Here is a 21,108-nt window from a genome sequence, read left to right as displayed (position 1 = left end):
CTTTTTCCGAAGTTCGTCTATGAGATTTGTCAAAGCTGAAGATTTTTAAGTTAATATACTACCTATGATTTTGTGTAAAACATGAATATCCTTGTATAGAAGGAAAAGAGGTTCTTATTTTCTTTTATTAAAAGAAAGATTAGGTGATGTACGTCATTACATTTGTAGAGGAACTAGTCTGAATATATGAGCTCGAGTAATCCCTTCTCTGCATATTGTTAAAGAATCCTACTTGCCACATACCATGATATCTTATTCTACTGGGAGAAACTGAACGTTGAAGTTTTCTTGGAAGTTATCCGCTGAGGGGTACCTATTGAATTGTGTGAAATTCTAGTTCAGATGGCTTGCTTACTGTTAGAGCTGCTACTACCACACGGTATAATATTTGGTTCATGTACAGGCAGATGCTGCTTTGATTGTCCTTGGAGACATAATATCTAATGTAAGTATGCTTTTCTTTCTCTTGTAGGCTGCTTACACTTAGGCGTACATTGGTTCTCTTGCCACTTTGTCTTCCTTGTTAGCATTGCTATGAATACATCTCTGGTTTTAACCATTACTATGGTACACATTTTTGTCAGGACTCGACGAATACATTCATTATACCTCAAGATGTATGGGACCTTCGTTTATTTAAGCGGCTGCCATCGGTGTAAGTGTAGTTGGTCAACTGGAATTTGTCCTTACATGTGCATGTTGGGGCTTGTATGCCAAGGAAACAGTTGCCACATTTCCGATATTAATTATCTGTAACATTGTTACCTTTGAGTGTCGATATTGTAGAAGGACATAAACGAGGAGCATTTTCATGTGCAATTAATATTGCTAGTCGCAGTCCTCTCAAAAGAAAATAAAACTAGTAGCAGGCTTTTGCGGCCTCAAAATGTGAGTACCAACACTATTGATAGTGTTTCAACAAGCTGATTTTGTGTGCATGGTACTAGTACTTCTTTTAGTGATATTCGGGCCTTGTACATTTCCATTGAATCACAACAAAAATCATTAGCTTGGGTCCTAAAACCATTAGTTGATTGTGGAAATGCAGCAGCCTATTGCCAAATTAGTTGGTTGATGCATTACCTTGTCCACTTTTCTCTTAATCAAAAGTGTTGGCCTCTCTTAATCTTGAAGGAAGCACAGGTTAATATTTCCGATTATGAGATACTGAATTATGCTTTCACTGTCTAGAATGGTTTTGGTAATGTTTCTTTAGTTCCTTGCCTTTAGCTATCGACCTTCCTCCACTAAGCTATTCCTTGTTTTTCTGTTGTGAGTCACAAAGCCTTTGTTCAGGAAAAAATAGCTTGCAAATCTTTCGTACCTTTGTTGATTCTTTCATATTATCAATCATCATACTGCTTAGTTTAATGATTTGAGTTCAAATAGTGGACAACAACATTGCACATATATACTCTATGACTTTTGATTGATTATGCTTTTCCTTCAACTTAGTCCTGGAAAAAAAGTTTTAACTAGAGTACCAGGACAGGTAATGTTAAAGTCTGCGGCATAATGGTATCGAGGGTATCGAATGCTATGTAGGGGAAATCGGTTGTAGCAGTTGTGAAATTTTTTAAAATCTTTTTTGATACAAAAGCTTTTGAAATTGCTAATTCATCCTTCACGGTCGAGTATTGGACATAACAACTGTGAACTGGTCTGAATTGAAACGGATTGATGCGTAACAGGAATGGCCGATACACGCATATGCTTTTCCATTTCACTGGGCTAATGGGCCTAATGGTATTGGAAGGTGCCAAAACTCTTATGTATTGATTGATACGGTATGTGATGGCGAATATTTAGAAAGTTAGTCCTTAATATTTACTTGACCAGCTTGTTGATACCCATAACTTACCTTGACAATACTGGGAGTAGCCCCTCCCTATGCCTACACACCTTCCCAAGAAATTTATATGTGGGGATTCGCTCTGCTGAGAAACCTAACCAGCGAAATTTGTCAGTGCCTTTGATAACTTGAGGACTTCGAATGTATAGTATTACAGTATCCACGTTTTGAGGTTTGTTTGATATTCATATAACTCCTGAAGCTTTGTGTGGTTCTGTCTTAACTTGTTTCGTTTGTACGAGATTCCTGTATCTTATTTCCATAGGATCTGTAATCTCTGGTATCTATCCCTATGCAGGCCAGTCTTGTGCTTCATTTCATGTTATTTTTCAAGAAGAGGCTCTCAAGTAAGCAAGTATAGCTTTCTGGTTGTCTTTTCAGTCATAATCTCGTACTTTTAGACTTTGCATGAAAACAGTGGGAGCCATTTCAGGTTTAAAGAAATCAATAAAAGCATGACAGCCCCTTTTCTAGTTTAGCCTGACCTTTTCCAGTATTGTTTTTCGCATGGTGATTGCCTTGTCTATTAATGCAACCTTTTTAGGTTCACTACCCATTTCATCATTGTCTAAAGGGACTTGCATGCACCTGGTTTGGAGTGTATTGGCTGGTCTAAACCATGGGGTGAGAGGTTGTGACGATCTTTGAGAACAATTTGTGTTTTATTTTATTTGTTTGTGCATCTTACTATCTGCATGTGGAATAGAGTTAGGACTTCAAACAACATGTGTAGCATACTTGTTTGATATTTGAATTACCTACAGAGCTTGAGATATTACTGTGGCATTCTTGTCTGTAATCTGTCATCTATCGTTTTTTGCAGGGTGACCTTCGTGACAGTTTACATCTCAGACAAAATCTCTTGAGGGCAGTTTTGGCTCTATTAAACTGGCAGGTTTGCTTGTTTCCTATACTGAAGTATTTTGTTTATCTTTCCCGGTTGTTCTGTAACATCTATATCCTTTGGGTATATTCGTAAAGCCGGCACTGAAGTGGCTGGGATATTCATTCAAACAATTTGAGGTTCATGAGTAAAGAAAAGTGATGTTCTGTCTCTAGGACACTTTTAGGTGGTAGCATTTTTTCTTGAATTTATAAAGTTATCCTATTCTGACTAGGATACTTTTAGGCCGTAGCATTTTTTCTTGAATTTGTAAAGTTATCCTATTCTGACTAGGATACTTTTAGGCCGTAGCATTTTTTCTTGAATTTATAAAGTTATCCTATTCTGACTTTTCAGCTAATGAACCTCACTTCAATAGTGGGTAAATTACACCGATGTCCACTAATGTGTGTGACAATCAGAAGCCTAACCTTAGATTTCTGAGATGACAGATACGTCCCTTGTCAGACTTTTAGCCTGGTGTTATGAATGGAAATTGTACTTTTTATCTGTTCAATTACTCTTACAAAGTCAGGTTGCCGGTGCTGCTAATAAGATAGAATCTCACTTAAGAGTTACGGAAGGACAAACCTTCGCATCCCCTGTTTTATCTTCTTGCCATAAAGATACTCTCCCTTGCACAAGATCTCCACCACCGACTCATCTCTCTCTCTCTCTCAACCAGCATCATCATATTCCACCATGACGAACACAGCCTTTCCATCCAACACAAAAGTCCCTCATCTCATATCACATCTCTCCCTGCATGCCAACCACCACACCACTGCAAATCCCTACAGTATCATACAAAACACCCATCATAACCCCTCATGAATCCCGTCACCACAGTAATTAGTGACCTACTGCAATGACCCCCTCCATGTCCAAGCTGGCATATCGAACACTGATTCAGACCATTTGAGCGAATCCAAGGTCAGTCAAATTAATCCACAAGCGATTAGAATATCCTACTTTGTTTTCTATTCTGCAATTAGCTGATTTTGCCACTGATGCACGATAAAGACTGCAGAGAGAGGGAGAGTTAGCATATAGAGAGGTGGTTGAGATTTTGGTCTGGATCTATGGTATGCATAGAGTGTAATTGAGACTGAGAGAGGTTCACAGTTGTTTGGTGGAATAATGTGGCTAGTTATTTATGGGTTATGCAGAACCTTAATTGAATTTTTACTTGTGATCAAATAGTGTTTTAAGGTCGTCTGATTTTAATAAGGGTAAAATGGGAATAACTGGCTGCCTCAGCATTAGGGACACTTGGTAATGGTGATTGTACTGAAGGGGGATTTTGCGTGAGTTATTTAATGAGAAGGGTGGGCAGTTTCATTTCTGAGACCTCAAGGGAGATCACTGGTATTGTTAGACTCGGGGGAGGTCTGTGTTGTTTACACTAAAGATAGTACTCATACGGTTTATATTTTCTGGTTGTCTTGGAAAAATTAGCTAATAATGAAATATTAGTATACAATCACAAACTATCAAGGGTTTACATGATTCATGGTTGAAGATAGCCTTTGAAAACCTGTTCCATCACCTCCCACCCCTTGTTGGATTTTCTATCTTTTCTGATTTTTACGGTAGTTAGACTGTCAGATGCTGATCCAAGATGGTAATTTACCCAGAAGGTGTAGTTGAAAAGAGAAGAATTTTGTGAGTGTATGAGAGGTACAGTCCATTGCATGTGAATGAATCGGTTGAATTCAGGACTTCGTTGTTGGGTATTTTGTGTCAGTTTCCTCAATTCTCTGACTTGTAACTTTACAAATCATTTGACTGGGTTTTCAGTTTTTTCTTCATTCAACCTCTGATATTTTTTAGAAGTAAGCGTCACATTCTTATGCAGGATTGTCCTATGTTGAATGAGGGCCTTGTAAGATTTTTGCCAGCAGCTGTTTATGCTCTTTGCGCTGGTTGTGCTCCTTTGCCACTTGATTGCAAGGAACTTTTCCCGTATCACTCATCCATGGATGTTCTTGTGGAGGAATGCATCAAGGTACACGTTTGGTGATCTTGTCTGATTATCAGTTGACATCTATTCTGTACAGTCTAAGTTTGCCTTATCTAAGGTCAATCTATCACTTGTCTGGATGATATTTTTCTTAATTCAAACTATTACCAATATGATCTTTTGAGTTGAGGTTATAGGGGGAAGATCATGAAAATGGCAGTCTGCACGAACTTTTCGAATGCTCTGTGGAAGTCCTGGCAAAAATTGATCATGGTTCTGTTCCTGAGGTGATATCTTTTTCTTCTTTCTTCAGCACAATCACTGTTTGGTTATTTATTTATTTTCTTCAACATCAGTAAGAGTAGCTATGTATTCCTCAATTGGTGGCAGTATTTTTTGTTTATTTTCTACTTCTTATCAGGGTTTATTTTCAGGTTTGTCAATCCCACTGCTACCGAAATGTACGCCTTCCCCATCAGTTAAGAGTTTTGCTTCTTCAGGAAATGGAGACCTATATTCTTGAAGCTTTACTGGATAAAGAGCTCGAACAGAAACTTCTATGTGACCTCTTCTATAAGTGTGCCCTCTTATCTAGTTTTATGTTTGGTTCTTATATAACAAGGTTAGTCAATTTTTATCAGGTTTTCATATACAATTGTCAATCTTGGAAATACATTTATCTGTATCAGTTTGGTGGGGTTGCGTTTGTGTCGGTGCGGCATTTCCTTTTCTGCTTCAGACAAGTTAAGGTGTTTGTAGGAATAGGAGACTGTTTTTCATGCACACTCAAAGCACTGACTGAATTTACTTCCAGCACTGCTATTTATATGCCAGTCATTTGTCCCTTTTGCTATTTCCCTTCTTTCAAGTTTCTTCATATTTTCTATTTTGGGCAATTTGATGTGAAAATGTTCTTTCATGATGAGATGATTTTCGTGTTGAACAGAGGAAGTTCTCCTTTCTTTTCTTGTTTTTGTAATTTTAGTACTTGTACGATATGGTGTTTTTTCTGTTTAACATAGCATTGTAAAAATGTTACTTGTTTCACGTTTAATATACCATACAATTGGATAGAGTTAACAATTATGTTGAATCACTGTTCACATTTTGGATGCCATTTTCATGAAAAATGTGAGACTGTGGGAATGAACCTTTATTTAACTTACCATTCTGGCTCTTAAATTGAAATTAAAAGCATCTTGACTCCCTTCTTGATGTCTGCCTCCTCTTCCATTCCACACATTTCTATTTCTTTCATATCAGATGTGGTTATCTTTCCCCAGTAGTTTCCTTATGAGTTGAACCTATCTTATTTCAGGGTAACAGAAGAAGTTTCACCATTCTTTGCGAAAATGGGTCAGCACTTGTTAAAACTCCTGGATTGTGCTATTTCTGTCATTGAAAAGAGTCATAATGACGTGAGAACAGGTTGTTTAAGCACAACTTCTATTTTTGAGGGCATGACTTCCATAATGGCTTCTTGCAAGAGTTTTGTTTGCTCTCCTCTTTTCAACAAATGGACAGATCAAAATGTGATTGATGTAACAGTCTACACTGCATTAAGTCAATCTATTGAGAGGCTTTTGAAAGCTTTGGTCAAATTATATGAAGAATGTTCTCCTAGCGCTACGAGTTTTCAGTCTGAGATAGAGCTGCCTGACTTTCCTGCTTCCATCTCTTGTGTTCCAACATCTCCATCAAATAGCAGTATAAGTATGATTATGGACATGGAGTTGGATTTGAGTCAGGACTCGAAAGATCTTGATGCTATAGCAGTCAGCCGGAAAACTGTCAGTGGTGTTTCTGTCTCATCTGGGTTGTGGAAGTTTCACATTTTATCACTTATTTCAAGTTTTTTCGAAGTTCTACCTGTGGTGGTGTGGGAAATTTTGTTTGACCTCATGGAAAAAGAAAATGAAGCAAACGTATGTCATGCAATGGTTTAAACCATTTTTTTATTTCTTTTTCTTTTTGCAGTTAGTTCTTTTGTGAACAGGTATACATTTATCAACATCTAAATGCGCTTTTATTCTCGTTCAGGTCTTGGAAAATATTTTACTCAATCTTTGTCGACATCCTTATTGGTCCTCTTCCAAACAGTTTTCACACTTGGTAATGTGATAATCTGAACTCTGATTGCTTGTAGTAGAGAAGAAATGACTTCAAGCAACTTCTTTTGAGAACCTCGTAGTTTTTGTTTAATTTGTTATTTATGCTCATGTATTTATCATCTTTTTGCAGGTTTTGTCAATGAATAACTTTGTAGATTTGAGGACAAACCTTAAACTACAATGTTCTAATATCCTAGTTGCTATATATGATCTGCTTGGGACCTTAATTTCCTTGGACACTCGTGGGAAGGATAGCAGTACTGTTGGAAAGGAAAAAAATGTTGTCACATCTTTAAGGGAAAGAATATCGGAAAAGGTATTTCCTCTATCTTCAGTTTTTAAGCATATAAAGGGGTATAATGGCATCATTCTTTTAGGTGTACAGACATGCGCAGAACGGTGTAAAATGCATGAACTAAAATTAAGTGCCTGGTCATGTTGTTCCTAATGGAACATGAGAAGGAGTACTCCTGGCGACCTCACATGTATTCGAGTTGCTCAATTTAGATAACCTTTAAGGTGCACTGTGGCTCCAAATGCATAATCTTCTTTTACTTTGTCCCAGCTAATTTTCATTGACACCTCCAATGAACTTCAGTAAAGTTTGTCTCTCAGACCCTTTGTGCATATCTTGGATTACCCTCGATGCTCATTCTGCAGTGAGTCCATTGGAGGGAGAATAATTTAGAGGCGTCTTTGCATAATATCACGAAGATTAGATGGCCGATTCTTGCTCTTTCTGATAGTAAATTTGGTTGCATTTTTAGGAGCCCCTGCTCATTTTTTTGAGTTAAATGACCTATTGATGGAAACTCCTTATTGGAAACCAGGCTGGATTGAGGTTTGGTTTGGGTACACTAGACTTAAATATTCGTCTGTTCTCTAGATTGCTTGCTTGGCATAATCTTTGCAATACGTTTGGGGATTTTGGTCGTTAACCAGCAAGCGCTATTTTATTGGATGGATGAAGTTTGCAAAGTTATTTCCAAATAGTGTATGAGCAATTATTTATTGTTAAGCGCTCATCAAAATATAAGAAATTCTATTTTCATAAAACAAATTTGAAAGAGGTTAACGAAAATATGTTTAAGCAGATGACAGGTGAGTCCTATGATTGTGCGAAATACGATAGTGTTATTAAGGAGTGAAGCCATATTTACAATTCATAATGACGTTGGATTTCCTTGTTAAAACTGGAACTTGTTTGTTCTGTGATATTTTAAGTTCCATGTGCTTGTATTCTGCTCTGCACACCCAAATGACAAACAAATATAGGTAAAATTACCGATAAACACATGTTTCTTTTCATCTTCCTTAACTTTTATTTATGGGATCGTCACTGTACAGTGTACATGTAAAATCGATTGTTGTATGTTTCAGTCATTCTTTCTGTCTTTAGGAAATTTTCAATGGCGATGGGCTTGTGCTTCAATCTGGTTAATGCCTTTTGTTGTGGCTAATTTTCAATCTGTTTATTATTGTTTTCCAGAGCTTGATACTTCTCGGAGATTTGTTAAACAGAGTTGCAGAAAATGACCTCTTTGATTGGTCTGGACGCTCGAAGTTAATAGACTGCATATCCAATTTCATAGTAGTCAGACCTCACATTGGTCAGGTAATTGTTGTAACAGATTACTAGTCTTAAACACTCTGATGCACATTCTCCATCGTAAGCTGTGGGTTGCTTTTCTCGTTTCTCTTGAATTCTTAATTGATTTGGAATCTTCTTTTGTGAACTACAATTTGGTTATAACTTTTGGATATTGGATGCAGAGAGGGAAGAATTTGTCCCTGTTGTATTAGTTCAACTTTCTTTTGATTACAACAGATTTGTGATCTTATGTCCCTTTATTTTTATGTTGCATGGTCTCTGGCGTATATAAATAGACTATGATTGAAAAGCTACTCAGAATGCTCCAGGATCCTGATTACCGAGTTAGGTTCTCCTTGGCAAGGCGGATTGGCACTCTTTTCCAAACTTGGGATGGCCACGATGACCTTTTCCAGGATATATGGTGGGTATTTGATGCTTCCATTATCAATCCTGTTGGGCAACTTGACCGGTAAAATGTTTACGAGTTTGAATATAGCACTAAACCAAGTTCCAACTATTTGGGATCTAAAAAGAAATACAGTGATGAATAAGCAGGTCGTGCATCAAGCTATCTTGTTCCACCGAACACAAATATTAGGACATAGCACCTTTTCAGGCCTATGCTCTTCGTGCGCGTCGAGCCCAGGCGAACATTTTGTAGTTTCTGTTGGTGCTAGCTTCTTTAGCTATGGATTTCAGTACTAGTGGGCTTTATCTCCAACATACTTTAGCCTTCCAAAGTCCTCCCTCTTGTCCTTTTGTTTTCCGAATAATAGGACAGATTCAGCCAGGTTTATACCAGGTCTTGAAAGGTTCGCCTTGCCCTCTGGGGATGGCAATAGTCTATAGGCACTAATGAAGCTAACAGGTACTTGACGGACTCTTAATGATATTTTAATTGAGCAGAGAGAACATGCCTTTGCTCTACTGGTGTTACTTATTTCTTTGCTTATTCTGAATAGCATTGTTAGAGCATCCAAATCGAAACCAATTGGCAATGAGTGGAGAGGCCGCCTGGGCTCATATACTAGTTTTGGAGGTGATAATTAACCAATGTGGGACAAACTCTAACAAGCATAAATTTGTCTTCTTTGTATTCCTGTTTTATTATGGTGCTTCATCCTTGTACATTTCTCGTTTAATTCGAGATGTCTAATGAGGATAGTTGTTAGAGTGTGAGGTGAAGTCCCAATTTTGATGTCTTTTAGCTATTGTTTTATGTTGGGTAACAATAATGTAGGGTTGGTTCTTGGACTGCAGGGACCTATTATTTGTTACCGCTTGCCTTGGCTTCGATATGTTGACTACTCTGCTATGTACTAGAGATTAAGATAATTCTTGTCATTGCTTTTCTTGTTCATATACCTGAAGTTCTTTTCTTGAATAGTGCCAAATTTTCTCTATGTTTTTCCAGTTCAAATTTTGGTGCAAAGTTGGTGGTTTCATCGAAGGAAAAAGTGGTTACTGCAAAAGAGGTCTTGGCTGCTGGTCGTCAGCCTCGTCCAACAATGGAAACCATTATCATCACTCTCATGCATCTCGCAATGTTCAGTGAGAAGATAGAGCTCGAGGTTATTGTTACCTTCATATCTAACTTCTCTATCTTTACATTTTTCCCTTTCTTAATATTTGCTTTTTGGGGAATATTGAACGATCTTTTTGAGCAGTAACGCCGGGCTAGGCATAAAAGGAAAGGATACAAAACCTTGTAGCTTTACTGGATTCTTGGATTAGTTCACATTGCTTACTGCTGTGAGGAACGGCAGAGTGCTATGGTTAAAATTTACTCCTTTAGATTCTATTTCACGTCTTCCTAAACAAGAATGCAAATTTACTCCTCAAGTCTTCTGAGGTTTGAATGAATTACTGACAACTCCTCAAGCATTTACACCACTTAAAATTTCCTAATGTTTTTTGAAAGTTGAAACTATTGGCATCTGCCATACCCTACACCAATATTCAATATCATGGAAACACCCGAAGTACACTTATAAGTGATATGAATTTCAAAAGTAGCGTTGGAGTCCGTGCGGTCTCTCCACACATTGCCAATTGATTTTGAGTGGGATGCTTCAACATGGTATCAAAGGTAGGCTTTGGAGGCTTTTGTGCAACTCATTATTTGTTTTTTGAGTCATTGCAATCTTTATTTTTGTTGCGATTCCTCTGTTATGAATAGGGATTTGCTAGAAATTCAGTTTCACTGCTATCCTATTTCACTGCCCCATCTGGAGCTCATTCCTATTCATTTCATTGACCTCGCTTCTCCTGTATTCCACGATATTCCATATCTCTTGAACTTCTCTTATTTGATTCAACTACATCAACATGCATGGTGGTGCCTTGATGATTATGTAATTCGAATTTCGTTTCCATCTTTCGAAAGAACATAGATTCGCACATACCTCTGGGTAAGGCCCTGTTCCTAACTGGGTTATCTTATCTGTGGGAGAACCTTATAGTTATTGATTCTTTTCTGGAGGGCTGACCTCTAAAATCCTCACTGTTACTGGTTTTTTTTTTTATTCTTCACCAAGGAAAGATTGAGGTCATCATTGTCATAGATTAACACTATCTTCGTCCTTGGTATTAAAGTGTCCCTTTGAGGGCTGAGATTGCTCTTCGTACTGAGGGAGAAAAGAGGTGTCTGTTGTGCAGACTTGTCTGGCCTTCTCTTTCTGAGTAATTAAGGACCTGAAAATCAATGGCCCTCATCTCTACTGAAATACTCGGAGAACACTGAATACCCAGCAAAGAGAAACATATTTACAAGATACGTCAATCTCCTTTGCCTCCAATTCATCCCACAGAGGGCTTGTCATTCCTGTAGCAGTATATGCAGGATGGATCATAGGCGCAGGGAGAATGAACCCAGAAGACCGAGATGTTTGATAGGCTAAGTGGCCTACAACCATCGGTTAAATTATCCTCGGACAAATGGAAGGCAACCTTTTCAAATCAGAAAAGAAAAGTCAACCAGGATTCTTTCTCCCTCAGTACGAAGAGCAAGCGGGGAATGAGAAAGAGAGATGTTAATGATGAAGGGGACCGGGATTCACTTACCAATACTCCTATAAGGTTTTAAATAAACCTACTTTTTCTACTGACTGAAGGGCCGGACCGGGACGGAACCAGAGGCGATACTAGTTTTCAGGTCAGGTAGAAGATGGAGGGAGGTACCAGCCAACTATCAATCTATTTCCAAATCTCGTTACTAAAGCTCTTCCTCAGCACAAGCGCTAAGCGATAATAATTCCTTCAGCTTGCCTAATTTATTTGTAGCGAAGGGGAAGGGTCAGTCTGTCATTCTGTCCTGAGAGTTTAGTTCGGACTTTCAGCTTATCGTTACAACGCTTTCATTAGAACGCTTTCTTGCGGGCAAGGATAGCTGTCCAAGGCTTTCGTCTTGGGGTAGCAACTGAATCTTAGAAAAGCGCAGACGGGATTAGTGGGAAGGGCTGATGCAAACCCAAATACCCATAGATTAACTTGGAGAGAGAAACTCCCAAATGGGATACAAAAGAGACTAGCTCTTGATAATATTTGTTCAAAATGATAAAAGTTGCCAAAAGAAAGGACTCCAACACCTATATATAGACTCAATACAAAAAGACATAAATACCCTTACTACATACTACATCAAGGGCTTGGTCGATAGAGATTGCTTTTTCTTTAGAATCCCTATGGAATTGGGCGAGGAACCCTCTTCTACTCATTCATGGGCTAGGTTCTGTCATTTGCCTCTCCACATGCGAGTCGTTTCCACATCTTATCACCTCCAGAACTAGTATAAGAGTCTAGGTTGCCTGCTCATTGCCAATTGGTTTCAACTTAGATGCTTTAACAGTTGCACTTTCCCCCCTATAGTTTTGTAAACTTTACACTTTTGTGCCGCTAAAATAAAAAGGTGCACATTTGTCGAAGTACAATAGGAATTCCTTGTTTCCTTTTAGTTTTGGCATCGTCCTTTATTTCTTTTTTCTGTATCAACGTGTCTATATCGGGTCGTGTCTGTTAGGTATCCGCTCTCGGTTTGTTTTTAATTGTTAAGAGTGTTTTTGTCCATTTTGATAGCCTTATAAATGAAACTGTTACACTTGCTAGTTTAATAGTCTTTCCATTTATTCCCCTTCTTTTCCATATAAGACCCCTACTAATGAGGATACACTGATCTGTTTTGCCAGGCCATTATGTAATATGCAACTTGAGTTTTATTTTTTTATTTTACTCTTTTATTTTTGTTAAATACTCAAGAAAGTTGTATGCTTTTTATCCCATGCTGATATTGGATGTCACGTTCAGGCGGTTTTTATGATGTGTGTGATTTCTGCAATTGATCCTTCTCAGAGGTAATGTATATCACCTGATTCTACTGTTGTTCGGACGAGCCATCTGTTGTCTGTATAAGATAGTCTTTTCTTTCTCCAGGGAATTAGTTGTTGCCGCGCTTGATAATCTATCAAGACAGCTCCAGTATACTAGCAGGTCAAAGGTGACTGCTCCACTTGTTTTTCTTTATCATTGATTTGATCTTTGTGAATGAAAGTGCCTTGCTTGGTTGAAACGGTCTGTTGGCATATCATCTTGAAATGCATTCATCCTACGATAGTTCTTGTAGAATTACTTGAATATCAAATTTATTTTAATTTAATTGAAACCATTATTGGCGGACTCCCTTCAACTTTTGCAGTACTTGGAGGAACTTATGGGATCAATTCTCTTTTCTTGGGTTGCTTGTGGCGTGAGCCTAGTTTCACTCGTTGAGGTAAGGTTTTAATGTTTCCATTTGTTTCCTCTAGGTATGTTCCAAAGATGTCTTGAGAGAGAAAACCATGATCTGTAATATTGTTGTTATTCTTTACAGATAAGGGATCTATTTGTTTCCGGGATGGAGCCCAGTTATTTCATGCAGTATTGTTGCCTTTGGCTTCTTCCAGCTTTAGTTTTGCATGGGGAGACTTCCAACCTAGACTGGGTAGCTAAGGTGGGCAATGCTAATTTTTTCCTGTTTCGTTTCTAATAAGGAGGATTCATGGAGCCGACCCCGATTGGCTAGGACACAAGGCTTAGTTTGATTTTGTTCTTTCCTAGTAAGGATTGCTAGAAATGGCTGTGAACTTCTTATAGTTGTATGTTGAGTCGTTTATGTCTTCTTGTTTGTTATTTTGTGAATATAGTTGCCTTGTTTGATGGTTATTGCAACTCACTTGCTAACCTGATTTCAGGTGGCCCATCAACAAGCAACACATCTGGTGAAGAACTACTTTGTTCCAATTTTTTCTGTTTGCATGGCGTTACATTGCAGTAAGAAGTCGGGATGGGAAAATGAAGCGATGGTGCTTCAGAGTTCAATTTTGCGTATAGCTGATATATCTGAGAACGAAAGAGACAAACTCGTAAAGAAACATATGGTTTGATTCTTTCCTAATCTAAGTTCGATAATAGATTGGAGTATTTAGCAAGGGTGAATTAATGTTGCATTAGCTGATCAGAAGGTTCTTATGTGTGGCCACATTTCTCGTAGTTTAGAAGTGAACCCTCCTTTTAGGAATTGGTTCATGTATGAGTTGGTTTGCAGAACTTGTAAAGAAGGAAAAATAAACAAATAATACCGGAGAGAAGATGATGAAGAGACTGACCTACGATTTTCTAGATGTCATAGATTTTGTACAATAGAAATAGCAAAAATGGCCCAACAACTATAAATAGTATTTTAGTAACCAACACTCCCTTTCAAGTTGGTGTTCAAAACTTCTGTCATAGTTGAATAAAAAGTTGTCTCTATTGGTACTCCCTTTGTTAGTACGTCAACAAGGGATCTTCTGTTGACTGAACAGGAGAATAAAAAACGAGTAGAATTGAAGATTATATTTAGAGTCTCTTGCGTGTGTAATACAAGTGTTTGGGTGGATACGCTTGGTTCGGGCAAGGGTCAGGACGTCAGGTCATGTTATCCGACATGGGTTTAGGGTACCATATTTGACTTGTGAGTCTTGACTCCTGACTAATTTCTGAGGGGGGTGTGGGTGTGGTGCTGTTTGGCAACTAAATGGTTCTTGTGGTTCCCTCCAACAAGATTACTAAAATATGGTACCCTAAAATATTTGACTTGTGGTGCTGTTTGGCAACTAAATGGTTCTTGTGCTTCCCTCCAACAAGATTACTAAAATATGGTACCCTAAAATATTTGACTTATGAGTCTTGACTCTCTTACTAGTTTTTATATCATATTTATGGACTAAACACATAGATGAGTCAAATACGAAACAGAGTCTTAATCTCTCACTTCTTTTCTCTTTTTCTTCTTCCTTGCATATGTTTGCAAAGAGAAGTCCGGACTTGTTTTTTTAGATTAGTGTGGAAGCTCCCATCCGCGCTCCGTACTCTGGAGTGCCGATTCAAGCTCTTGTCTCGGGAGCGAACCCACTTTGAAGCTCCCTGCAACTAAGGATTTGTTGCCCCCTATTATAATGTATATTTTTGGATTTCTAAACAAAAAAAACTGGTTGGATAGGAAATACTCTGGATATATGTCTTTTTCTATCGGGACAAAATATAGTTAAAACACTCCCTTATTGGTCCTCCACTAATTCGGATTGAAGTTCTGTGGGTGGTTTAGGGCATCGACACTCTTGTGAAATCTACAATCCCAAGCCGAAGCAACAGTCAAAGACAACCCAATATCAGAAACCAGAAGCAGCCGGCAGAGGGAAAAAAAAGAACAAATACGCAAAAAGTATAGCTGAAACTTCTGAACCTGATTCTCTGTCATTATGTTCAGTCTATTTGTCCTAGTTTCAGAGCGGAAGAGTTGAGAGTTGAGACAGATCAATTTACATTCCCATACAAAGTTAGATTGATGATATGAATTTAGGGTTAGGTTTAGAGAAGAAGGGAAGGGTGGAAGCTGTGAGACCTGGGTTCAAAAGCTTAATCAGCCTTTTACACCAATGTGTTTGCATATGCTAATAAGCAGACAATTACAAAACTACCTTGACTAACGCAGACCGATAAAGAATACAATAACACCAATAGTTTCTAATAGTTTGCGTGTTTGCGGATCCACTATGGGTGTAAAATTCGGAATATATGAAAATACACACACACAAACATATTTTAATTTTTCCATGTCACCCATTGTTTTTGTGTCTCCATTAATTTAGAATTGCCGTGTCCATTTCCGTATTGGTACCTGCTTCCCTATCTGTGTAACTGTGTTTGTGCTTCTTAGCTTCTTAGGTGGTCGCTCATGTCCTTCATACTTGTGGTCTGCTGAACTGTTGGTTTACCATAAACTGAGGTCACATTTGTATTGGATGACTTCCTCTCACAAGTGGAATGCAAATTGTCTCATATTTCAAGTCAGTCGTTTACCTCACTCTTTTGAAATAATTTTTCAAGTTCCCTTAGAGAGATTCCCTTACAGAGAGGGTGCTTTTTTCTCATGGATTTGCCTTTTCTTGATTGACTTACTGAACTTTGTGTACGCTCTAACGCTGTGTTGTTGTCTTTCTATCGGGGCAAGTTTAATGCCCAGAAAAAGATTACGTGCCTGATGCTGCTTTCTCTCTCTCTGTTGAGTGCACTCAATTTTTTCCCGATGAGAAATAGATTGATCACCAGTCTATGTTATGTTACCAAAAGTTTGGGTTTTCATTTTGGTGGTTGGGAACTAAAAGTCTTGATCTTATTGTCATTTATCTATTCTATTAAGGGTTGTGTGGTCCTCATGTCCTACAAGGGTTTGCTCATGTCTAATTATGGTTAGGGTTGCTTATATAGCTTCCATGAGTCTTGTAACATACTCCTTCCGCCTCTTTTTAAGTGTCCTCTATGGTTCTGTGTGCCATTTTCAATGGCCTATATCTCTCAATGTATATTGTTATAAATATATAATATGGATGATAGATCTCAATTATTTCTATAAGGCAATGATTTTAAGAACATAAAACATAATATACGTCAAAAGATATAAGCCATTGAAAATGACACGCAAAACTGTAGTGGACAGTTACTTTTCTCTTCTCTCTCTACATTCTCGCCCAGGTATTTTTATTTTGGTGCATATTTTTCGTTTGGCTATGTTGCAGTCGCCAATGCTTGTGATGTATATGTTTTGTTATCGATGTCTTGACTAATTAACTGAAGCAATTTGTCCCTAGTGTTTCCTTAAATATCGTGTCTTTTCTTTGTTACAGGTATCCATTGTCAGCTATATTTTTTCGCTAGCCTCTTCCGAGTCAGACCCCATGCTACCTTTCTTCTCCAAAGAAGCAATTGTTCATACAATTCAAACAGTTGTTGATGGATTCCTGAACATGTGAAATACCGTTTTGCACCCTTTGAGTTCTATTCTGCGGATGAAGCTTCTTTAGGCTAAGTGAACTCTACTATTTTTGTAGGGAAGAGCGTTGCAGGAGTTCCGGTGTCATTGACATGATTAAAATTTTCCGTCCAGATAGAGTTTTTATGGTGATGGTTCTATCCCTAGATTATGCAGATTGAATATTATTGAGTGTTCAGAGTTTAGCCTCGCTTTATTTATTGGTTTTCACATCTATTCATCTGATAGAGGAAATAGCATTTGTTGTATAATTTCTCAAAGTATCTTCTGCATGATTGCACAGTTCATCATTGAAATGCATTACAAAGTTACTGCCGCAGTTCATCACAGGCACAAGTGTCACCGGTTGGCTGGAATTGAGGTGCTTATTAGTATTCTGGGGCACAGAGCTGCACATTCTAGCACTTTCAAGTGAGTTTACTATCCCAGCTCTCAGTATGGTTAATAATACGATTGCTACGAAAGAAATTAGTTGAGCTTCCAAGTTTCTAAAAACTAAAGTTATGTATTGCTTTGGGTTTTATCCACTTTTAACTGCTGCCAAGATGACCTAGAAAGAAAAAGAGGTACTAGAGTGTGGATTCTAAGAAGCATTATTGAGCGGGGCGGTTAGGTTTTGAAGGGGAATGAGAAGGGATAGCTGGTTTATACTCTCGTCCTTTAGAATTGGTTTTGAGATGCTTGTGAGGCAAGGATCCATCAGGTTTGCTCTTGGTAAGGACCACATAAGTAAAGGTGCTACCCTACCTAGTCCGCCTGAATTTGTTACGAACAACTTGTTTCAAGAAAATGGGAGATTGTTTGGTACTTTTTGCGCAACATGTTTAGAGCTTCATCTTATGAAGTTAATTATGTGTTTTTGTTTCTCTTTGATTTAGTTTTGTTTTATTTGCTGCTGCTTCAAATTTATCTTTGTCGTAATTGATTTACTGTAAAAGAGATATCTGACAATTTATGAATTTGGTACATATAGCTCGTAATTTAGTCAATGGTTGTCTTATGGATCAATCAATTGTATTGGGGGTAAATTGATGCTTCAGGAAGTATAAACTAGTTTTGTTGGTGGGTTTAAGTTACCAACTCTTAAGTCTCCAGTCCACTTTTGTTTATTTGAAAGAAACCCAACTTCTTTATCATATCTGTCAAATGTAGTTGAACTTTCTGACTTAATTTTGCTGAATCCTTGTGAGGCGACGCCTTTCTTCTTCCTCTCTTCTTGTCCTCCTTTCTTGCAACTCGGCCTAGTCACTATTCTGCTGCATTCTTCCCGGTTCTCAATTCCGGTGCTTTTCTCCCTTCCATCTTGCTATGTGAAGCTGAACTCATCCATAACGCTTTCCTTACCTTTTGATAAAGTAGTAATTATATGATGATCCCAGGCTACAGCTGCATAAGTTGGTCAAAGTGATCCTTATGATTTAGTTGCATGTGAAATACTGCACTCCAGTATGCATGTGGTGCTCATTGCAGAGACAAAAAGGGTGTGGTACTTTGGAAGTTTGTCAATTTCAGCTTGCTTCTAAACATTCCAAAACTAGCTAAATCTTGTGTTTCAAATCTCAACCATTTGTGGTAGGCTACATGAATCCTTTTTCGCCATTCTACTTTATCATGCAATAATTTCAAGGCTAAGTTGAGGCCCTTCTTGAAGCCATCATGTATTCTAGTTTTTTTGAAAACGCCTCATGGCTTCCATATTTATGCTTTTATGCTCCATAGGTCTACGCCTTGTCTGGGGTGTGTGTGTTTGCACAAGGTATGCCTTTTGCACAACTTTTAAGCAATTGTTACCTCCAAAACTAGTATATGAGCTCTCTACTCACTGCCAATTGGTTTTAAGTCGGATGTTTGTAGCATTATATCTGAGCTAGGCTTTGGAAGGCTTTTGGACAAGACTCTCTAGATTGATTGTCCTGTTGTTTGTTCCAAAAGTGCACCTTGTTTTGTCATGATTCCAGTGTTATGGATTCTTTGTTTTTAGAGGTTGTCCCACATTGGTTAATTATAACCTCCAAAACTGGTATATGATTACCTCCAAAACTGGTATATGGTTATTGGTGGCTTCTTCACTCATTGCCAATGAGTCTTGAGTTCAATGCTTTAACGGGCTATATATTTATACTCTCTCCCTCTCCATGAATCAGTCAATCTTTTCCCTAAGTAAGTGAGACACCTGTATTATCCTTGTAGAAATAAATTATGCTAAAGAGAAGTGATGACTGTTGTCTACGCACAATTGTTAGGATGGAGGACAATTGTTAGGAAGGAGGAGAATTTGAGCGGTGATTCCTCTCTTTATGATGTGGCTTATTTGGCGAGAGGGGAATTGGCGCCCTTTATGGCTTGGAGAGCTCCTTTTATATTATAGACTTAAAAGTTCCATTGTTAGAAGTTTGCTTAGTTGGGAGTTGAAGGAAAGTAATCCTTCCCTCTGACCAATTTCTTGATTTGATAGATCTTTATGGTATACATGGAAGTGTATTGGAGCCCTTTTGTCAAAGGCCTTTTCCTTTTTTGCCTGGGTCAGTTTTTGTAGCAGCTATACCTTCTGAATGAATGTCTGAATTGTCACAGTTATCTTTTCAACTTGGCGGGGCTATTTATTTGTTGTAATGGTTTACAAGACCAATGTTGTCGTATCATTTCCTCGTTGCTCCAAACATACAGAAGCAGCCCATCAAAAGAAACTGCTGGTGCACTGGGTGAACAGCTTCAGGTTTTGTATCTTGTCTTTCATGCTGTGAAAGGTTTAACATTGTTGTGTATGTGATGTTTTCTGATATACTTGTGCTGATGTTTTGGAGCAGTATTTGGTATCCAAGTTGGTTGGTTGTTGCATTCCATTGGTATCCAACAGTGATCTTTCTGGCACTCAATCTTCTCAAGTTCTGTCATTGCTTAATCTGCTTACTGTGGATTCCGACCCATCGCTCCATGACTATATCAAAGTAAGTTTTTGGCTCCCCAGCTGTAAATGGGTCTCTTTTGGTCAGTAAGTTTTTGGCTCCCCAGCTGTAAATGGGTCTCTTTTGGTTATTTTTGTGCTTGTGAATGTTATTTTTTGACATAGGTATTGTTATTTTCAACGGTCTCTTTGATTTTATTCATTCGAATCTGTCCCTTTTCAGGAACTGGAGCCTTTCCCAGAACTAGATGAATTTGATGGGATACGGAAGTTTCAGCAGCAATTATGTCAAGACTACTCACCAAAGGAACACTTGATAAAGGTTTATGTTAGAGTTGAAAGCGTTTGACGATTTGAGAAATTAAAGTTTGTTGATTTGGTCATTGTTCTAATTATACTTACTCTCTCTCCCTCCCCCCCCCCCCCTTCTCTCTGTGTTTGCGTTCCCCTTGCTTGCACAATATTTTCATTTGCAGTTTGTGAAGAGATCTTGCTACCTCCCTCCGACGTTACTACTGTGCAGGTACATGCGAATTTTTCTTCATCTTCACAAGTAAAATCTGTAATTCTATTGGGAATTTCAGTAATATTATATATCATGTAATTTATTAGTTTAATTGCGGATTTTAGGCACCCATTTCACTCCTTGTTAACCATCTCTATCCTAGATTCATTACTTTGTTAGGAATTTGTGTAGAAAATAATGTGATAAAGTCTGAATGTTCGAGACTCTATTTTACTTTTTTACGTATGATTATTTGAACTTCAACCATATAGTGATGAAGTTAGAAACGTTTTCCATTTTTGTATATGATGATCGAAAAATTGTGTCTAATTGAAAAAATGGTTATGAACAGTTTAACTTTTTTCGAACTTATTTGCTTGTAAATTATCATTCTTTACTGGGATAACCACTTTTTGTGTGCTTGTAGTATGAAGGCATTACACAAGAAATTAGTCATGGGGGTAATCCGTCAGAGAGAAGGCAAGACAGAGATTATTTGTGCAGAAAATGATTGGTGTTGCGACAATCAAAGTGTCCAAGCAGTTTGGAGACTAGTTCGAATGTGTGGATTGGGTGAAGGAAACAGTTTATTGGCATGGGTGTCGGATCTTATATCAAAGGTATTAATGTTTTGTACGCTGTTATATCCTCGTTGTTTTGATTGCCCATGGTTTTGATTAGATTCTGTTAGTAATTTTCTTCTTTTTATTGTGAGTGCAGGTCGGGATTGGGGATCCACATAGTGTTGTTTTTCATCTCCCTGGAGAGTCGGGTCAGACACATTTTTGTCCGCGACTTTATCCTGAAAATTCTACAGAAGCAAATTTTCATTTGGACACTGGCATATCTGAAGAACTACTTGTTTCTCTTATGCGGCTTCTGAAGAAATATCTGATGGATGATTCTGTTAAGATAATTGACATGACGTCACAAACTATCCAGGTGAGTCCA

At 38.0% G+C, this 21,108-nt stretch overlaps 1 protein-coding gene across 13 annotated transcripts in view; it reads left to right on the top strand.

The window, feature by feature from the left end:
* Window positions 1–21,108, top strand: part of LOC131335836 (serine/threonine-protein kinase ATM) — a 69,312-nt gene that overhangs the window by 8,964 nt on the left and 39,240 nt on the right. For 5 of the 13 annotated variants that reach the window (XR_009202662.1, XM_058371362.1, XM_058371361.1 and 2 more), the window contains exons 14-40: window positions 404–445; window positions 2,151–2,199; window positions 2,397–2,476; window positions 2,676–2,747; window positions 4,594–4,743; window positions 4,896–4,985; window positions 5,133–5,320; window positions 6,017–6,623; window positions 6,739–6,810; window positions 6,940–7,125; window positions 8,299–8,424; window positions 8,697–8,824; window positions 9,818–9,974; window positions 12,706–12,752; window positions 12,832–12,895; window positions 13,094–13,168; window positions 13,268–13,387; window positions 13,629–13,814; window positions 16,602–16,723; window positions 16,806–16,875; window positions 17,031–17,158; window positions 19,322–19,463; window positions 19,555–19,695; window positions 19,876–19,974; window positions 20,129–20,175; window positions 20,585–20,777; window positions 20,878–21,099. Coding sequence is in view for 12 of the 13 variants with exons in the window: in XM_058371362.1 (XP_058227345.1) it covers window positions 404–445; window positions 2,151–2,199; window positions 2,397–2,476; window positions 2,676–2,747; window positions 4,594–4,743; window positions 4,896–4,985; window positions 5,133–5,320; window positions 6,017–6,623; window positions 6,739–6,810; window positions 6,940–7,125; window positions 8,299–8,424; window positions 8,697–8,824; window positions 9,818–9,974; window positions 12,706–12,752; window positions 12,832–12,895; window positions 13,094–13,168; window positions 13,268–13,387; window positions 13,629–13,814; window positions 16,602–16,723; window positions 16,806–16,875; window positions 17,031–17,158; window positions 19,322–19,463; window positions 19,555–19,695; window positions 19,876–19,974; window positions 20,129–20,175; window positions 20,585–20,777; window positions 20,878–21,099 (3,603 nt within the window). In the remaining variant the exon portion in view is untranslated. Of the gene's footprint in view, window positions 1–397; window positions 446–584; window positions 656–2,150; window positions 2,200–2,396; window positions 2,477–2,675; window positions 2,748–4,392; window positions 4,416–4,593; window positions 4,744–4,895; window positions 4,986–5,132; window positions 5,321–6,016; window positions 6,624–6,738; window positions 6,811–6,939; window positions 7,126–8,298; window positions 8,425–8,696; window positions 8,825–9,817; window positions 9,975–12,705; window positions 12,753–12,831; window positions 12,896–13,093; window positions 13,169–13,267; window positions 13,388–13,628; window positions 13,815–16,601; window positions 16,724–16,805; window positions 16,876–17,030; window positions 17,159–19,321; window positions 19,464–19,554; window positions 19,696–19,875; window positions 19,975–20,128; window positions 20,176–20,584; window positions 20,778–20,877; window positions 21,100–21,108 lie in introns of those variants that run through there. The other 8 variants (XM_058371369.1, XM_058371357.1, XM_058371363.1 and 5 more) reach the window with 7 other exon arrangements.

The sequence above is a fragment of the Rhododendron vialii genome, chromosome 8a, assembly GCF_030253575.1.
Source record: "Rhododendron vialii isolate Sample 1 chromosome 8a, ASM3025357v1".
Classification (NCBI taxonomy): domain Eukaryota; kingdom Viridiplantae; phylum Streptophyta; class Magnoliopsida; order Ericales; family Ericaceae; genus Rhododendron; species Rhododendron vialii.
Note: the sequence above shows the minus strand (reverse complement) of the source record. Positions and strands in the feature narration are given on the sequence as shown.